The sequence below is a fragment of the Oncorhynchus nerka genome, linkage group LG2, assembly GCF_034236695.1.
Source record: "Oncorhynchus nerka isolate Pitt River linkage group LG2, Oner_Uvic_2.0, whole genome shotgun sequence".
In the NCBI taxonomy this organism is placed as follows: domain Eukaryota; kingdom Metazoa; phylum Chordata; class Actinopteri; order Salmoniformes; family Salmonidae; genus Oncorhynchus; species Oncorhynchus nerka.
Genome location: NC_088397.1, coordinates 7361355 through 7380745, shown reverse-complemented (window position 1 = coordinate 7380745; position 19391 = coordinate 7361355). Strand labels below are relative to the sequence as shown.

Sequence of the window (19391 nt, the reverse complement as noted above, 5' to 3'; positions counted from 1 at the left end):
GTAGTAACGGCGCGTGCGCAGACATGACCAGGAAGTGATTTATCGTCGAACAATCTAAAAATTAATGCGTTCAAATGTAAAAGTTTATGGCGACAGTACAACGGAACGATTCATACGGTGCAAGTCATATTCGTTTAAAACGATTTTGACAAACATTTCAAACGAAGAGTGAAATGTTCAACTTTGACCCCTGACGAATTGAATGAGTTTTCTCCAAAATGGCAGCATCAATACTTTCTGCGGTGTCCGCAACCTCATTGGGGTATGTTAAGATAATTGGCGTTAATCTGATGTTGTTATGTCATGTAAATTTAATTTATATGCATGGTGGTGCCAAAGAATCACACCGTAGTGCTGTAAGGTATCTAATTACGGTAGTCAAGTCGATAACTAACGTTAGCAAGCTCGCAGTGACTGTGTTGACAAACACTGAATAGATAGTAACTTAGACAACCCATGCCTTGTTATATTTCCCCACAGTCAAAAACGCAGGGCATCTTTGAAGAAGAAAGAAAGAAGAAAACGAAAACGCCAAGCCCTCGCCAAAGCCCAAATCAGAGAATCTGGTGGTATGTCACAGTGGTTATATTTGAAAATCCTACATGATATTCTCTCTACTACTAGCCAGTTGTTTATCAGCCTAATTCCCGACGGGGACTATGTATTCTGAATGTCTAACCATCCACTGACGAGCTCTAATTCATCTCCCTAAACCCTCAGAAAATGGAGATGATTCTCCACCAGAACATGATGATGATGATGAAAGGAAGGCTGAGGAAGAAAGGTAGCAAATATTTCTACAGTTTTAAGCTGATAAGCAATGGCACTTTTTTCAGGGTCTGTAATATTGTTCCATGTGTCCTGTATTCAAAAAATTGTCAGACTCCAATCAACTGTTCTCTCTGCTACCGCGCGGTACTGTAGCGCCTTGGTCCGGGACCTAAAGGCTGAACAACCAATCAAATACCCCCCCCATCTTTTTTTTCACTGTTTATTATCCATGCATAGTCACTTTACAAATGACCTCGACTAACCTGTACCCCCACACATTGACTCGGTACTGGTACCCCATGTGTATAGCCTCGTTATGTAAATGTATTGTGTTATGTTTTGATAGTTAAAAAAACAAACAATTATTGTACTGCATTGTTGGTTAAGGGCTTGTAGGTAAGCATTTCACGGTAACCTGTTGTATTCGGCGCATGTGACAAATAAAATGTGTTTTGATTCAGACGGCGCCTAGACCAGGAGTGGCTGGAGAGGGAGAGGCTGGCCCAGCAGGAATTCAGACTCCGGTGGGAGAGGGAAGACGCTGCAAGGAAGAGACAGGAGGAAGAGGAGGTACAGAACTGTCACAATGTAGAATGGCACCCTATTCCCTAAGTTTAACCAGAACTTGGGCCAAATGAAGTGCCCCCCCCCCCACATGCTTCACTGAAATAATGTGTGTAACCGCTTTCCATGTCTGCAGGCGAGGATAAAGCAGGAATGGGAGGCCCAGCAGAGGAGAGAGGAAGAGGAGAAGGAGCAGAAGAAACAGGAGAAGAGAGACAGAGAGGTGAAACGTGCACCGGGAGGATAAACGCACAATGGAAGAGCTACATATCCTCTTCCTTTTGTATTTTGGTCACACAATGGTTTTAACTTAAGAAATATTACACAGTAATGTGTCTTTTGTGTGAGAAAGAAGTGTTTTTGCCTCAGACATCCACTTTTATCCACGTGTTTTTCCTTAACTGTGATACACGCAAAGACCTTAACTAAGATACACACAAAGAGGGACACTCCTACAGGTCTGTGCTGCCATGGGACAAGGATGTATCTTTTATCTGTGGATTTGTTTCCTCATGTCTTCTGGTTATTCTCATACTGCTCAGGGACAAAATATACACACACACACACACACCTTTGCAGTTCTTATGTCTAGTGTCTTTGTACAAAGGCATATTTTGTGGCTCGGCTTTCAACCACTGGTAAGAGATTCTTGACTTGCAGTAACAGACATCCAGATATGCCACTGCAGGTTTTCACCAGCCCATCCTATGTTTGCACCATTTATAGGAAGCTGTACAGAAAATGTTGGACCAGGCTGAGAGTCAGGTATGAAAAACACAAACCAAATGCATATTGCATACCAAGTTGATGTTTGGAAAGGAGTCTTGACCGTCTTTGATGGAACATTTTTCTGTAAAGCAGTTAAGTGTTACACAAGGATGAGTTTTGCAATTCTTAAAGAAACTAACCTATTCTACTTCCTGTTTTGCGTGTAGCTGGAGAATGGGGGTCCCTGGAGAAACCCCGAGGCTCCAGATTTTGGTACGGAGCAAGATCGGGCTAACTGTCCCTTCTTCCTCAAAACTGGAGCCTGCCGCTTCGGCGACAGGTTGGTAATGGTTCTAAATAGGAACACATTTCATTTTTTTATTGTGTTTTTATAATTTATTTTTATTTGTATTTTTCTAATTATAATTTATTTTTTATTTGTATATTTATAATTTTTTGTTTTTAATATTATTACTATAATTATTTGTATGATTATTTTTAGCTAGGATAGTCCAACACCTTTTTCCAGGGAGTCCTGGGAAGTGCATTCTTGTTAATTTTCCTTAAATGAAGCTCATCTTTCAGAATACTGCATAGCACAGTCATTTGTATACCATATTTTCTTTATATTAGCGTTTAACTAATGAAATCTTCTGCTTACCTGACTGGTCAGGTGCTCTCGTAAGCATGTCCACCCCCCGTCCAGCCCTACTCTGATGATCCGGGGGATGTTTGCGACTTTCGGGATGGACCAGAGGTCACGGGACGACTACGATACAGACGCCTGTCTGGAGCACAGCGAGGAGGAGGTACAACAGCAGTTTGTGGATTTCTACGAGGATGTACTTCCTGAGTTCAGGACTGCTGGCAAGGTGGTGCAGTTTAAGGTGAATATGATGTTTGTCTTGCTGGACTGGAAGGAATGATTCAATGGAAAGGAGACCTATCCACTCTTGAGGGGCAATGAATCAAACTTCTCTCTCGTTTTGTCTCTGTCTTCAGGTCAGCTGCAACTTTGAGCCACATTTGAGAGGAAATGTTTATGTCCAGTTTGACACGTAAGTAAACTAAGCAGCTTATGAAAATGGTCTGATAGGTTTTGTAGGCGAAGAAACAATGGTGTTTCTCAATTTTGAGTAATCAAGTAGTGTATCTTTTACGGTCTATTTTTCTCTTTGCTGTCTGTGTCTTTAGAGAGGAGCAGTGCAAAGAGGCCTTCATGATGTTCAATGGAAGATGGTACGCTGGTAAACAGCTCCAGTGTGAGTTCTCTCCTGTCACCAGATGGAAGACTGCTATATGTGGTGAGTGAATGGAACACAAAAGTACAACTGAGAACCACAATACACCTACCTACCAAGATTTGTACAGAATCATGCTAGTCATAAGTTGTGTATATCATTAAGACCCTGGTATTTGTTTGATTGCCGTGATCCTCCACAGGTTTGTTCGACCGACAGAAGTGTCCGAAAGGAAAGCACTGCAACTTCCTGCACGTGTACCGTAACCCTGGAAATGAGTTCTGGGAGGCGGACAGGGACCTGCACATGTCCCCCGACCGGGGAGGAGGAGGTACCGGGTCTTTCGCTGGGGGCTGGTTCTCTGAGAGAAGTAACCGCTCCTCGTGGACCGAGAGGTCACAGAGCCGACGGGGGGAGAGGAGCAGGAGGAGTAGAAGTAGGGAGAGCAGAATAGCCCAAAGGAGAGATAGTCTTCAGAGTGACAGGTCTTGGACCAGTCGTACCAGCACAAGACTCAGGTCGAGGAGTAGGGACAGAGAAAGGAGAGACAGGAGCAGAGATAGGAGGGACAGAGGCAGGAGCAGGGACAGAGACCGGCGGGATGGGAGCAGAGACCGAGATGGGAGCAAGAGAGAGGGGTGGAGGGGTTCACCCACAGAGGCTAGTAGGGGGAGATCCAGATCAGCCAGCCCTGGAGAGTCCTCTAAGTGGAAGAGACAGGGGAGCAGGAGCCCTGGAGAGTCCTCTAAGAGGAAGAGACCAGGGAGCAGGAGCCCTGGAGAGGCCTCTAAGAGGAAGAGACAGGGGAGCAGGAGCCCTGGAGAGTCCTCTAAGAGGAGGAGACAGGGGAGCAGGAGCCCTGGAGAGTCCTCTAAGAGGAAGAGACAGGGGAGCAGGAGCCCTGGAGAGTCCTCTAAGAGGAAGAGACAGGGGAGCAGGAGCCCTGGAGAGGCCTCTAAGAGGAAGAGACAGGGGAGCAGGAGCCCTGGGAAAACATCCCAAAAAGACAAGCAGCCAGCCAACGACAGCAGCGACACAGCTCCATCACGCCACAAACACTCCAAAAAAAGCAAAAAGAAGAAGAGCAAGAGGAGGAAACCCAAGAGGGACAAAAAGAGCCAGTCGGCTGGGGGTCAGAGTTCATCTGCAGAGTCAGGGAAGGAGTCTTGGGATGAGGAGAAACCCTCTCCAAACCTTGTAGACAGCAGTACACGGACTCCTCATGAGGTAGACAACACTACCCAGGAGGCTGTGGATGTAGACAACACTACCCAGGAGACTGTGGATATAGACAACACTACCCAGGAGACTGCTAGGGTAAATGCCATACTTAGTCTCATGTTGTCTGAGTCTCTTGATAATGCCAATGCAGTCACTTCAGACATACAGACCCAGGTCAAGGAGGAGGCTGAGGATCCCTGTCCACCTATTGTCCCCTCTCCTAGCCCTGGGGATGTGGACATCGCTCAGACTCCTGGGGCCACTGACAACAGTACTCCTGAGGCAAACACACTCTCCCCAGACCTCCATAGTATCTTCGTCAAGCAGGAGTATCCCTCTCTACCCAGTGTGCCTGAAGAGGAATGTGAACAGGATGGACCTGAGATGCTGCCTGATTCCCCTGACGATGATGACCCATAGCGGAATGAAATGTGTTCTGTATGGACTTCACCATGACTGCTATGACCCATAGCGGAATGAAATGTGTTCTGTATGGACTTCACCATGACTGCTATGGGCATTTTGAAGTGTACACTGTTTATGCATTGACTGTTTGTGATCTTCACCAATGCACTGCTCAACCTAGCTTTCACAAATGTTAGTTTGTTCCAAATGTAAGATGTGACAATTTAAATGTTTTTATACAGTATGTGTATTTTTATTGCCAAAAGTAACTCGAGAGCATTTGCTCTTTGACCTACAATTGAACCTTGTTTCTTCCACACACTTGACATTTTCTGTGAAAAAAAAGGCCAGGCAAAACAACCATTCTGCTAATCCATAGACATGTATTGTTTTAATGATTTACAGTATTTGAGAGAACTGAAGTAGTGACAGTTGTCTTGTGTAAAATAAAATGCAATACTTTGAAATGATTCATAATGTACACAGGAGCAAGACATGGTGCCCTATTCCCTATATAGTGCACTTCTTCATAGGCTCTGGCCAAAAGTAGTGCACTATGTAGGGAATAGGGTGCCATTTGGGATGTCACCACAGTTAAAGAGCCAATACAGTACAAGCTGAAAGAGAACATTAAATGTCCTCACAGGACACCGTTCTGGTCATTGGTAAAGGAGCAGTCTGTACGGTAGACAGGGAATTGCAACAGGTTTAGGCTTCTTTAACCAATGGTTTGTGTAAACAATTCAATAACTGGTCATGTCTGTGTGCACTAAGCACAGGCAGTGATATAGTGGGAGTACCTCATGATTTGTGCTTCAATTGTCACAACCTTCCTCAACAAGTAGCCTGTTATGATTCAAACAGAATATTCCAGTTTCACGATCACTTCATGAATTCAGTTCAGAACCAGGCTACGAATCAAGTGCCCTAAATGCATTTTCATTGACAGTTAAAACATTGTGTGACGAATAGAAGTTTGATTAGTAACAGAATCCCTTTTTGTTCATTTTCACTTGTGTTACTCTTCCCTTGCCTTATAAAGCATGCAGAGTGGGCGGAGTTACTCTTCCCTTGCCTTTTAAAGCATGCAGAGTGGGAGGAGTTACTCTTCCCTTGCCTTTTAAAGTATGCAGAGTGGGCGGAGTCCCCAGTGTTACTCTTCCCTTGCCTTTTAAAGCATGCAGAGTGGGAGGAGTTACTCTTCCCTTGCCTTTTAAAGCATGCAGAGTGGGAGGAGTCCCCAGTGTTACTCTTCCCTTGCCTTTTAAAGCACGCAGAGTGGGCAGAGTCCCCAGGATGCTACTCTTCCCTTGCCTTTTAAAGCATGCAGAGTGGGCGGAGTCCCCAGGATGTTACTCTTCCCTTGCCTTTTAAAGCATGCAGAGTGGGAGTTACTCTTGCCTTTTAAAGCATGCAGAGTGGGCGGAGTCCCCAGTGTTACTCTTCCCTTGCCTTTTAAAGCATGCAGAGTGGGCGGAGTCCCCAGTGTTACTCTTCCCTTGCCTTTTAAAGCATGCAGAGTGGGCGGAGTCCCCGGTGTTACTCTTCCCTTGCCTTTTAAAGCATGCAGAGTGGGCGGAGTCCCCGGTGTTACTCTTCCCTTGCCTTTTAAAGCATGCAGAATGGGAGGAGTCCCAGGTGTGTTTGTGCCGTCTTCCCAACTGAACGACACAGGAGGTAGCAAGACAGCACAAAGATCTGGGACTCAGGCTATACAGAGCAAGGCTTGGGTCAATTCCATTTAAATTCAGGAATACACTGATATTCCAATGCACATTTCCTTCAATGATTTTCAATGAGTAAAAAGTGTAAATTGGTTTACTTTCTGAATTGATTGGAATTTAAATAGAATTGACCCCAACCCTGAGAGAGCACATATTTTCCCCCTAAACACCATTTATCTTCAAAACGATATGATTATAACACAGTGTTCTTTGGTCAAACAATGAAAGAATGAACATTAATACTTTTAAACTGTAACACTTCTTTAAAAATACTGACATCGTTTTGCTTTTTCTTTACTTGTGAACATCCCATTTAAGTAAAAAAAGGGGTTTCTTACTCTTTATGATATACTTTGAATTGTTTTAAATTCTCTAGACGAGACTGGAGTTAAAATGCCCGTCACGGACATGTCACGTACAACAAAAACACGGACTTAAGGAAGGTGGGTGAGATTTCAGTTATTATTGGTGTAGTTTGTGGCCACTGGCTGCATAAACCCCAGGGGTTTCAAAAGGTGAGTGTTTGACGAGGTACAAAAAAAAAAACAAGGAACAGACAGTTGGCACAAGTAACATTAACAACATGATAAGAGTTTTAGTACAAGACAACACTACAGCACATCAAAGGAGCGAGAACAAGATGTTTGGGCCCCCGTGAAGAGAGAGAGAGTAAAGAGAGGGAGATAGTTGGGGCAGTGATGGAGGGACTTTATGTCAGGCCAATCTCCTCCAGGACACTCCGTGGGGCTTCAGCTTCCTAAAGGAGGGAGGGAACAGACAACAGGACAGTTGAGAAGGATAAAACACTGTAGTCAGTCTGAAGATGGACCCGTTTGATTGGTTTATGGAGTGCATACAAGAAACAGGTGTTTGAAGCCTAAATGCAATGACTTGAGTAACTGCTCCAACGCCACGATTAAATAAAGCAGATCAGGTAGATGTAACACTTACTTTGGCATCCTAGCAGGAGGTGAAGCACGGAGAGAGAGAGAAAAGCACTGTTTGAATACAACTGACCGCTAGACCAGCTGGTGTAAATCAGAGGAGGCTGCTGGGGGGAGGACGGCTCATAATAAATGGCTGCAATGGAGCGAATGGAAGGGTATCAAACCATGTGGGGCAGCAGGGTAGCCTAGTGGTTAGAACGTTGGGCTAATAACCGGAAGGTTGCAAGTTCAAATCCCCGAGCTGACTGTCGTTCTGCCCCTGAACAAGGCAGTTAACCCACTGTTCCTAGGCCGTCATTGAAAATAAGAATTTGTTCTTAACTGACTTGCCTAGTTAAATAAAGGTTTAAAAAATGAATGTATTTGATACCGTTCCACTGATTCCACTCCAGCCATTACCACGAGCCCGTCCTCCCTAATTAAGGTGCCACCAACCTCCTGTGTTCCAAATGAGCAATAAAGGAAAGGCACAAAATGTCCAATCCAGACATTAGTTGTGGCTTCAAAAATTGCGCTGTTAACAAGGTATTTAATCAATAACAGACACATCAGTAGGATTGTCAAATGTTTGCCTGCCGACAGTACTTAGCACCTCCGAACAGAGTTGTCACACAGCGAAGTCCTCAGCCTCGTTAAAATACTTTAAACCAGAAGATGGCAATAGCGTTGTTTGGCAATGGATGTCCGTGTGTGTTGCTTTACGGTCTAGTCAATGTTAGCTAGCTGCACTGATGTTGCAGAATGCCCTTTTTGATACTAGTCAGATGGCCACAGAAAGATATATATTTTTTTAATTCACTTTCCATAATCGCATACAGCCCCATAGATAGACTTTTAGCTAGCTGGCTAACGTAAGCTAAATGGTTAGCATGATTCGCTAGCTAGCTAGGTAGGTAGGTAAAGGGTCTCTAGGCAGCTGCTTCGTGAAAACTGATCCATTGCGAGTTAATGATGTCACTAGCGACAGTGGCCAGATAGCTAGCTTGGTAAAGCATTTAGTGTTGTGAGCATGGTGCTGCACTTACCACCTCATTAGTTTCATATGATGTGTATGACTGCCAGGCCCAGTTAGTAAGCTAACAAATGGATGGGTTGGTTGTTTAGCAGAGACGTGGTCGGCTTAGATTGGTCTTTTGTCTGAATAAGCAGGTTTTTACCACTAGCCAAGCTTGTTCTGGGAGAGCGAGATCGTTCTTTTTTTTATTAGACTGTTGACAACATGTAAACTATATTTCAATGTTTATTGAAAACATAAATAAAAATGTGCACTTGTCTCTCAAACACAAAGGGTGTCCGTAACGCGCTTTGGTGATTGCATTTCACTTCCGTTGTTATAAAATACATTTTACCAAGACAAATATGATTCTTCATATTCTGAATCGTTCAGTGGGTTCTTTCTCTAACATATCGCTAACGCTATATCGAAGAAGTCGGATATCGTAACCTAATACATCCCATAATAAGCACCGAGCTCTGGTGACAGAACGAGATTGAACGAGTCCCCCTACTTCCTCGTTGCCATCTGACCATCCAGAATCACCACACACAGCCTTCGGGTCCCATTGAAGAGCTCGCATCGTTTCTGTGACATTGTTAGCCAAGCCTTGTATAAACTAGTAAACATTATCAGACCTAAAACACAAATCATCCTTCCTCAAGCACAGACTCTTCAGCTAGACGTAAAATATAGAAAGTATGATGCAGCTCTATAGTTTTAGTTGGAACAATTCTGATGAAAAGGGTGGATTAGACTGGAAAAGTACCCCCCCCTTTTGTCACCCCCGCCCCCCAGTCAGATTCTCCAGTGTTTCATGCTGATGGTAGTCATGAATGAGAGCTGAATAGTGAGTGAAGCTCCCTTTATGAACAGAGGCAGTGAGAGCTCAGACAGCCAACCCTGGGGAGGTTCCCATAGCTCAGTCATGTGGATGCAGGTAGTGAGAGCTCAGACAGCCAACCCTGGGGAGGTTCCCATAGCTCAGTCATGTGGATGCAGGTAGTGAGAGCTCAGACAGCCAACCCTGGGGAGGTTCCCATAGCTCAGTCATATAGCTGTGGATGCAGGGAGTGAGAGCTCAGACAGCCAACCCTGGGGAGGTTCCCATAGCTCAGTCATATGGATGCAGGGAGTGAGAGCTCAGACAGCCAACCCTGGGGAGGTTCCCATAGCTCAGTCATATGGATGCAGGGAGTGAGAGCTCAGACAGCCAACCCTGGGGAGGTTCCCATAGCTCAGTCATGTGGATGCAGGTAGTGAGAGCTCAGACAGCCAACCTTGGGGAGGTTCCCATAGCTCAGTCATATAGCTGTGGATGCAGGGAGTGAGAGCTCAGACAGCCAACCCTGGGGAGGTTCCCATAGCTCAGTCATATGGCTGTGGATGCAGGTAGTGAGAGCTCAGACAGCCAACCCTGGGGAGGTTCCCATAGCTCAGTCATATGGATGCAGGCAGTGAGAGCTCAGACAGCCAACCCTGGGGAGGTTCCCATAGCTCAGTCATGTGGATGCAGGGAGTGAGAGCTCAGACAGCCAACCCTGGGGAGGTTCCCATAGCTCAGTCATGTGGATGCAGGGAGTGAGAGCTCAGACAGCCAACCCTGGGGAGGTTCCCATAGCTCAGTCATGTGGATGCAGGTAGTGAGAGCTCAGACAGCCAACCCTGGGGAGGTTCCCATAGCTCAGTCATGGATGCAGAGCTGTGGAGGTTCCTAAATACAGCAGTCTATAGTGGATAAACAAGTCAAGAATGACGTATAGAATCAGACAGCCAACCCTAGGACATAGACCAGGAGGTTCATCATAGACCAGAGATGTCATCATAGCTCAGTCAACACCTCCTGGCAGGTGGATAGCCTTCAGTACGTTCTTCTTAGAGGTCAGGGTTAGTGTTGGGGTCAGATGTTAGGGCTCAGACAGCCAACCCTGGGGAGGTTCCTCCTAGCTCAGTCATGGCTGTGGATGCAGGTAGTGAGAGCTCAGACAGCCAACCCTGAGCCTCTCCTCCTAGCAGGGGTTAAAGATGGTTCCCAAGAGGGAACACATTGGAAGATTATTTTTCCTAGTCCAAAGTATTTACTCCAAATGGTAAACCCATTTGAACAGCTCCATTAGACACAGGAACAACCAGACCCTGTTCCAATAACAACATGTATACTTCTTCCCCTTCTCACAGATCTGATCATTTGGATGCCAGGTCAGTGATCACCAGCTCAGAACAGTGTGGCCACTGTCATGAACACCAACAGGACCCTGGGGAGATTCCCACAGACCTCAGTCATGTGGATGCAGGTAGTGGAGCTCAGACAGCCAGGACCCTGGGGAGGTTCACCAACAGCTGAGAGAACAGTATATGGATCACCAACAGGACCACTGGAGAACAGATGGCTCAGAACACAGCCAAGAGAACTGGGGAGAACAGTTCCCATAGGCCACAGTCATGATCACCAACAGGACCACTGAGGAACAGTATGTGATCACCAACAGCTCAGATGGCCAGCCAGGACCCTGGGGAGAGAACAGTTCCCATAGCTCAGTCATGTGGATGAACAGTATGGATGAGAGCTCAGACAGCCAATGGCCCTGTCAGGATCACCAACAGGACCACTCAGAGGACAGTATGGCGGTAGAGTGCCTGAGACAGTATGGCCACTGTCCACCAACAGCTGACCAGAGAGAACAGTAGCCTAATCACAACAGGACCACTAGAGAACAAACACTTTCAACACAAAACTAAACAAGAACAAGAATGGACTGAGATAACACTATGGTCATAGGAATCACCAGAGATGGACCACTGAGAGAAAGTATGGCCATAACACCAACTCATCAGGACATGAGAGAACAGAGATGGTCATCACCAGCAGGACCACTGAGAGAACAGTATGTGACATCATAGACCAGAGATGTCATCACTACACCAACTCATCTAGGACATAGCCCAGAGATGTCATCATACCTCCTGCAGAACAGTATGGCCCTGCTCATGAACACCAACAGGACCACCTCACTGAGAGAACACTATGGTTCTTCTTGGAGAGTCTCCTGAGCCCTCTCCTCCAACAGGACCACAGAGGAACTCATCACCAACAGGATGAGAGAACAGTAGGCCTTCTCAAAGTTAAAGATGATGTCCAGCTCACACACCTGACATGGAGACAGACACAGACACCAAGAGGGAACACATTGGAAGAACATTATTTTCCAACAGACCACTGAGAGAACATTGGCCACAAATGATCAAACCCATTTGAACATTACCAACAGGCTCCATGATCACCAACAGGACCACTGAGAGAACACCAGACTGTCTGTCACCAACAGGACCACTGAGAGAACAGTATGGCCTTCTTCCCCTTCTCACAGATCTGATCATTTGGATAGGTGCTAAGCAATGGTGCTTTAACATAATGGCCACTGTCATGATCACCAACAGGACCACTGAGAGAACAGTGTGGCCACTGTCATGAACACCAACAGGACCACTGAGAGAACAGTATGGCCACTGTCATGATCACCAACAGGACCACTGAGAGAACAGTATGGCCACTGTCATGAACACCAACAGGACCACTGAGAGAACAGTATGGCCACTGAGAGAACAGTATGGCCACTGAGAGAACAGTATGGCCACTGTCATGATCACCAACAGGACCACTGAGAGAACAGTATGGCCACTGTCATGATCACCAACAGGGCCACTGAGAGAACAGTATGGCCACTGTCATGATCACCAACAGGACCACTGAGAGAACAGTATGGCCTCTATCATGAACACCAACAGGACCACTGAGAGAACAGTATGGCCACTGTCATGAACATAGAGAACAGTATGGCCACTGTCATGATCACCAACAGGACCACTGAGAGAACAGTATGGCCACTGTCATGAACATAGAGAACAGTATGGCCACTGTCATGATCACCAACAGGACCACTGAGAGAACAGTATGGCCACTGTCATGATCACCAACAGGACCACTGAGAGAACAGTATGGCCACTGTCATGATTACCAACAGGACCACTGAGAGAACAGTATGGCCACTGTCATGATCACCAACAGGACCACTGAGAGAACAGTATGGCCTCTATCATGATCACCAACAGGACCACTGAGAGAACAGTATGGCCTCTATCATGATCACCAACAGGACCACTGAGAGAACAGTATGGCCTCTATCATGAACACCAACAGGACCACTGAGATAACACTATGGTCACTGAGAGAACACTATGGTCACTGAGAGAACAGTATGGCCACAGAGAGAACAGTATGGCCACAGAGAGAACAGTATGGCCACTGTCATGATCACCAACAGGACCACTGAGAGAACAGTATGGCCACTGGATCACCAACAGGACCACTGAGAGAACAGTATGGCCACTGGATCACCAACAGGACCACTGAGAGAACAGTATGGCCACTGTCATGATCACCAACAGGACCACAGAGAGAACAGTATGGCCACTGTCATGATCACCAACAGGACCACTGAGATAACACTATGGTCACTGAGAGAACACTATGGTCACTGAGAGAACAGTATGGCCACTGAGAGAACAGTATGGCCACTGTCATGATCACCAACAGGACCACAGAGAGAACAGTATGGCCACTGTCATGATCACCAACAGGACCACTGAGAGAACAGTATGGCCACTGTCATGATCACCAACAGGACCACTGAGAGAACAGTATGGCCACTGTCATGATCACCAACAGGACCACTGAGAGAACAGTATGACCACTGTCATGAACACCAACAGGACCACAGAGAGAACTATGGCCATGTCATGATCACAACAACAGGACCACTGAGAGAACAGTATGGCCACTGTCATGAACACCAACAGGACCACTGAGAGAACAGTATGGCCACTGTCATGATCACCAACAGGACCACTGAGAGAACTATGGTCATGGCCACTGTCATGAACACTGAGAGAACAGTATGGCCACTGTCATGATCACCAACAGGACCACTGAGAGAACAGTATGGCCACTGTCATGATCACCAACAGGACCACTGAGAGAACAGTATGGCCACTGTCATGATTACCAACAGGACCACTGAGAGAACAGTATGGCCACTGTCATGATCACCAACAGGACCACTGAGAGAACAGTATGGCCACTGTCATGATCACCAACAGGACCACTGAGAGAACAGTATGGCCACTGAGAGAGGACACTATGGACCACTGAGAGAACAGTGGCCATGGAACACCAACAGGACCACTGAGATAACAGTATGGTCACTGAGAGAACACTATGGTCACTGAGAGAACAGTATGGCCACTGTCATGATCACCAACAGGACCACTGAGAGAACAGTATGGCCACTGGATCACCAACAGGACCACTGAGAGAACAGTATGGCCACTGGATCACCAACAGGACCACTGAGAGAACAGTATGGCCACTGTCATGATCACCAACAGGACCACAGAGAGAACAGTATGGCCACTGTCATGAACACCAACAGGACCACTGAGAGAACAGTATGGCCACTGTCATGAACACCAACAGGACCACTGAGATAACACTATGGTCACTGAGAGAACACTATGGTCACTGAGAGAACAGTATGGCCACTGAGAGAACAGTATGGCCACTGAGAGAACAGTATGGCCACTGTCATGATCACCAACAGGACCACTGAGAGAACAGTATGGCCACTGTCATGATTACCAACAGGACCACTGAGAGAACAGTATGGCCACTGTCATGATCACCAACAGGACCACTGAGAGAACAGTATGGCCACTGTCATGATCACCAACAGGGCCACTGAGAGAACAGTATGACCACTGTCATGAACACCAACAGGACCACAGAGAGAACAGTATGGCCACTGTCATGATCACCAACAGGACCACAGAGAGAACAGTATGGCCACTGTCATGATCACCAACAGGACCACAGAGAGAACAGTATGGCCACTGTCATGATCACCAACAGGACCACAGAGAGAACAGTATGGCCACTGAGAGAACAGTATGGCCACTGTCATGAACACCAACAGGACCACAGAGAGAACAGTATGGCCACTGTCATGATCACCAACAGGACCACAGAGAGAACAGTAGCAATATGAAGACTCACACTGCCAAAGTACTTATCCAGCAGCTCTACGTATCTGTGGATGATCTCCAGCGTGATGAGCTCATTGTCTTGATCTTCCACCGCACAGCAGAAATACAGGCTGGCGTATCTGGAGGACAGGAAAACACAGGGATAAACAACAGAAATACAGACTGGCGTATCTGGAGGACAGGAAAACACAGGGATAAACAACAGAAATACAGACTGGTGTATCTGGAGGACAGGATAACACAGGGATAAACAACAGAAATACAGGCTGGTGTATCTGGAGGACAGGATAACACAGGGATAAACAACAGAAATACAGGCTGGCGTATCTGGAGGACAGGAAAACACAGGGATAAACAACAGAAATACAGACTGGTGTATCTGGAGGACAGGATAACACAGGGATAAACAACAGAAATACAGGCTGGTGTATCTGGAGGACAGGATAACACAGGGATAAACAACAGAAATACAGACTGGCGTATCTGGAGGACAGGAAAACACAGGGATAAACAACAGAAATACAGACTGGTGTATCTGGAGGACAGGATAACACAGGGATAAACTGGAGGACAGGATAACACAGGGATAAACAACAGAAATACAGGCTGGTGTATCTGGAGGACAGGATAACACAGGGATAAACAACAGAAATACAGGCTGGTGTATCTGGAGGACAGGATAACACAGGGATAAACAACAGAAATACAGGCTGGTGTATCTGGAGGACAGGATAACACAGGGATAAACAACAGAAATACAGGCTGGTGTATCTGGAGGACAGGATAACACAGGGATAAACAACAGAAATACAGGCTGGTGTATCTGGAGGACAGGATAACACAGGGATAAACAACAGAAATACAGGCTGGCGTATCTGGAGGACAGGATAACACAGGGATAAACAACAGAAATACAGGCTGGTGTATCTGGAGGACAGGATAACACAGGGATAAACAACAGAAATACAGGCTGGTGTATCTGGAGGACAGGATAACACAGGGATAAACAACAGAAATACAGGCTGGTGTATCTGGAGGACAGGATAACACAGGGATAAACAACAGAAATACAGGCTGGTGTATCTGGAGGACAGGATAACACAGGGATAAACAACAGAAATACAGACTGGTGTATCTGGAGGACAGGATAACACAGGGATAAACAACAGAAATACAGGCTGGAGGACAGGATAACACAGGGATAAACAACAGAAATACAGGCTGGTGTATCTGGAGGACAGGATAACACAGGGATAAACAACAGAAATACAGACTGGTGTATCTGGAGGACAGGATAACACAGGGATAAACAACAGAATACAGGCTGGTGTATCTGGAGGACAGGATAACACAGGGATAAACAACAGAAATACAGGCTGGTGTATCTGGAGGACAGGATAACACAGGGATAAACAACAGAAATACAGGCTGGAGGACAGGATAACACAGGGATAAACAACAGAAATACAGACTGGTGTATCTGGAGGACAGGATAACACAGGGATAAACAACAGAAATACAGGCTGGAGGACAGGATAACACAGGGATAAACAACAGAAATACAGGCTGGTGTATCTGGAGGACAGGATAACACAGGGATAAACAACAAAGCCACTAACCTTGGGCCACATTCTGACAAACATACTTTCGTTCAGCAGGGATAATAATGAATAACAAAAGCATCAGATGTCCTTCACCATTCTGAGAATGAGTGCTGTAACAAAATGCCCCCCTGACTGAAAACAAAACTGTAAGGGTGCCTCCCTAGCAGCAAAGTCTTATTGGAAACCAACCTTCTAAACATTGGCACAAGTATAGTGGTTTGAGACTATACTACAATTTAGTTGTCACAACTGCCAATTTCAGGAAGTAAAAACTTTAACAAAGATTGTGAAATTCCCTTCCTGAATTGACCTCAACACTATCAGATGGAGTCCACATTTCCCCCGTCTGTCTGTCTTGTAGATGATATTAAGGTCCACCCACTCCAGGAAGGAGCACATCATTTCCCACCATTAACGCCCTTGTCTGTCTGTCTGTCTGTCTGTCTGTCTTTCTCTGACCTCTTGTAGACGATCTTGAGGTCCCTCCACTCCAGGAAGGAACACATCTTGGGCTTACGGGCTAGAATGGTCTGGACCAGGTCCCTGGAGATCTTCTTCCTCTCTTTGTCTGACAGGGGAACATACCACTTCTGCAGCCGCAGCTTACCCTGCCGACTGAACAGCAGCATGAACTGCATCTGGTGGAAGGAGAAGAGGACAGAGGAGGAGAGAGAATGAGAGAGGGACAGGAGAGGAGGAGAGAGAATGAGAGGAGGATAGAGGAGAGGACAGAGGAGAGGAGAAAGAATGAGAGAGGGACAGCAGAGGAGGAGAGAGAATGAGGGGAGGACAGAGGAGGGAGGGGGATGGGGTGGAGAGGAGAAAGAATGAGAGAGGGACAGGAGAGGAGGAGAGAGAATGAGAGGAGGATAGAGGAGAGGACAGGGGGGAGGAGAAAGAATGAGAGAGGGACAGCAGAGGAGGAGAGAGAATGAGAGGAGGATAGAGGAGAGGACAGGGGGAGGACAGGGGAGGGTGGGGTGGAGAGGAGGGAGAGGGGATGGGGCGAGGAGAGAAAGGGAGAATGATAGGCGACAGAGGAGAGGGAAGGAGGAAGGTGAGAGGAGATATGAGAGGAGGATAGAGGAGAGGACAGGGGGAGGACAGAGGGGGAGGACAGAGGAGGGAGGACAGAGGAGGGAGGACAGAGGAGGGAGGGGGGGGAGGACAGAGGAGGGGGAGGACAGAGGAGGGGGAGGACAGAGGAGGGGGAGGACAGAGGAGGGGGGGGTGGAGAGGAGGGAGAGGGGATGGGGAGGGGAGAGGAGAGAAAGGGAGAATGATAGGGGACAGAGGAGAGGGAAGGAGGAAGGTGAGAGGAGATATGAGCGGAGACGAGGATCAATACAAGTGTAACAGAGGTGGTTCGGTGGGCTTTAGCTCATCGGGATGATTCCGTCTTCAGGCACACTAGAGACTTAAACCCAGGCTGTTCAGTAAAGTGATACAATACAGAGGCAGGGTGAGGGTGTATGTTGGAGCAAGGAGGTAAAGTAGCCAAACATAAATGGTAGTTTGCTTACATAGCTAGTGAAAGGTCTTCTCCATAGTCAAGACCTCATATGGTCTTCTCTGTCTAACTATCTAGCCAACTGAGGATTTGCCTATGAAAACACAGACATTTTCCCAGTCATATAACTAGTTAGCCTAGTTGTTGTTAGTTAGGTAGCTTATGGCCCTCAGTATATCCATCCAATGTGAGTGTAAAGCTAGCTCAGAGATGGGTGGCTAGCGCTAGCAGCTAACATGCACAGTAAGGATGTCTAGCTAGCTACTTTTTCAATGGCTTTTTGTGGACATTATCAGAAGCACAGGACGCTTTTTCGTTCAACATGTGCAATTGCAACGACTGGCCAAACAAATAAGGAGGTAAAACGTACCTTTATCTTGATTGTTGACTCAAAAACACTATGAATTGCAGATTCAAATCTATCCAACAGAAATGTGCAGTCCACCCAGTGAAGTCGAGCGTTCAGCGGGGATGCAGTTAGATCTATTTTGATTGGTTAACACATCTACTGTCCGGATTTTTGATTGGCTTAAAAATTCCGTTATCCCAGTCCTTGTTTACTATGCCTGCAGAATGTAAATGGACAAGGTGGGGTCGCACTGTCAATCAAAATCTGAAAATATGAAAATATTAGATTGAACAGAAAGATGCCGAGGTGATACAAAGACCACAGGAAGTAAAAGAGAAAGCAAAGCCGAAAACAAACCAGGCACCGTTTGTTGGTTTAAATCGAGATCTATGTTATGTTAAAAAAACATAACAGATTCTAACAATAATTCATATATGTAATAACCAACTCATCTTCTCTACGTTGGCTGCTCTAGCGCCCCCTTTATGGCAACTGTATACCGGACATTCTGTCCACATCAGGAAGAGGAGAGGCACATTGAGAGACCGAGAGAGGAGCAGTAATCTGTTACATGTGAAGGAATGGTGTATGTTGAGCTAAAAACACCTCTGCGACGTGAAGTATTCGGTCATATTTTGACACTGATGCTACTGCGCTGGAGCAACTAGGAGTTTTATGAAATGCGTTGAATGGATGTGGAATTGTTAGCTGCTACTGCAAAGCTGTCAACAGCGATATTTATGCATTGCACAATAACTGATGGGTTCAAGGTAGGTGACTTTCTATACACAGTAATGTTATTTGATTACAGCATACGGCAGTACTTTTACTATTGCGAACGCTTCACATGTATTCAGGACTCACGACTACTGTACCCTACTATAAATGATCCTGCTCTAACTACCTGTCTGTCATCATTTCACATTGACAGATAGAGACGGCAACATGCGGAGCCGCAGTAACTCAGGTGTGAAGCTCGATGGATTCGCCAGGCTCGTTCATGAGACTATTCTATGTCACCAGGTATGTTTCATTATATCACGTACCACTGCCAGACACAATGTCACGTTATGTCATGCGAATAACATTCGTACAGTTACCATTTGCAATGAAAGAAGTCATGCACAATAGGTCTAATGATATTGATACCTCAGTAAATTCCCCACAGTAGGCTAAATGTCTGTTACTTATCCTTAGAAAGCCAAGAGTCAATAGCTCTTTTAAATGGGCAAACTGTCCTGGCGTGGACTCCCT

The 19391-nt window shown here is 46.2% G+C and overlaps 2 protein-coding genes and 1 long non-coding RNA gene across 5 annotated transcripts; 1 reads left to right on the top strand and 2 right to left on the bottom strand.

The window, feature by feature from the left end:
* The first annotated feature begins 18 nt into the window (after window positions 1–18).
* Window positions 19–5145, top strand: zrsr2 (zinc finger (CCCH type), RNA-binding motif and serine/arginine rich 2). Of its 3 annotated transcripts, XM_065022625.1 has the most exons (11): window positions 19–262; window positions 481–569; window positions 721–784; window positions 1233–1341; window positions 1472–1558; window positions 2062–2100; window positions 2271–2383; window positions 2717–2930; window positions 3046–3101; window positions 3238–3347; window positions 3487–5145. In XM_065022625.1, the coding sequence occupies exons 1-11, from the start codon at window positions 219–221 to the stop codon at window positions 4923–4925; spliced, it is 2364 nt and encodes a 787-aa protein (XP_064878697.1). In that variant the 5' UTR covers window positions 19–218; the 3' UTR covers window positions 4926–5145. The 3 variants fall into 3 exon arrangements, with proteins under 3 accessions (XP_064878697.1, XP_064878701.1, XP_064878700.1); XM_065022629.1 differs by lacking the exons at window positions 19–262; window positions 481–569; window positions 721–784; window positions 1233–1341; window positions 1472–1558 and adding an exon at window positions 1578–1793; XM_065022628.1 differs by lacking the exons at window positions 19–262; window positions 481–569; window positions 721–784; window positions 1233–1341; window positions 1472–1558 and adding an exon at window positions 1578–1818 and having other exon boundaries at window positions 2002–2100.
* A 128-nt stretch (window positions 5146–5273) lies between these two features.
* Window positions 5274–10262, bottom strand: LOC135573401 (uncharacterized). The gene is made up of 2 exons (XR_010464726.1): window positions 6312–10262; window positions 5274–6277 (listed from the first exon to the last, which is right to left on the bottom strand). It is a non-coding gene; the product is annotated as an uncharacterized LOC135573401 (long non-coding RNA).
* Window positions 10263–11598: 1336 nt separating this feature from the next.
* On the bottom strand, window positions 11599–18372 carry LOC135572504 (AP-1 complex subunit sigma-2-like). The gene is made up of 4 exons (XM_065020551.1): window positions 18159–18372; window positions 16738–16916; window positions 14685–14793; window positions 11599–11724 (listed from the first exon to the last, which is right to left on the bottom strand). Exons 2-4 carry the CDS (start codon window positions 16914–16916, stop codon window positions 11599–11601), a joined length of 414 nt encoding a protein of 137 aa, XP_064876623.1. The 5' UTR covers window positions 18159–18372.
* Between the last annotated feature and the right edge of the window lie 1019 nt (window positions 18373–19391).

Bases quoted from the DNA above. Each gene is read 5' to 3' on its own strand.
- zrsr2 (XM_065022625.1), top strand. From the start codon at position 219: ATGGCAGCATCAATACTTTCTGCGGTGTCCGCAACCTCATTGGG. The intron at 1,559-2,061 runs GTGAAACGTGCA...CACCATTTATAG, and splicing joins AGGAGAAGAGAGACAGAGAG to GAAGCTGTACAGAAAATGTT. The intron at 2,384-2,716 runs GTTGGTAATGGT...CTGACTGGTCAG, and splicing joins GCCTGCCGCTTCGGCGACAG to GTGCTCTCGTAAGCATGTCC.
- LOC135572504 (XM_065020551.1), bottom strand. From the start codon at position 16,916: ATGCAGTTCATGCTGCTGTTCAGTCGGCAGGGTAAGCTGCGGCTGCAG. The intron at 14,794-16,737 runs GTCAGAGAAAGA...CCTGTCCTCCAG, and splicing joins CTCAAGATCGTCTACAAGAG to ATACGCCAGCCTGTATTTCT. The intron at 11,725-14,684 runs GTGAGTCTTCAT...TCTCCATGTCAG, and splicing joins TGGATAAGTACTTTGGCAGT to GTGTGTGAGCTGGACATCAT.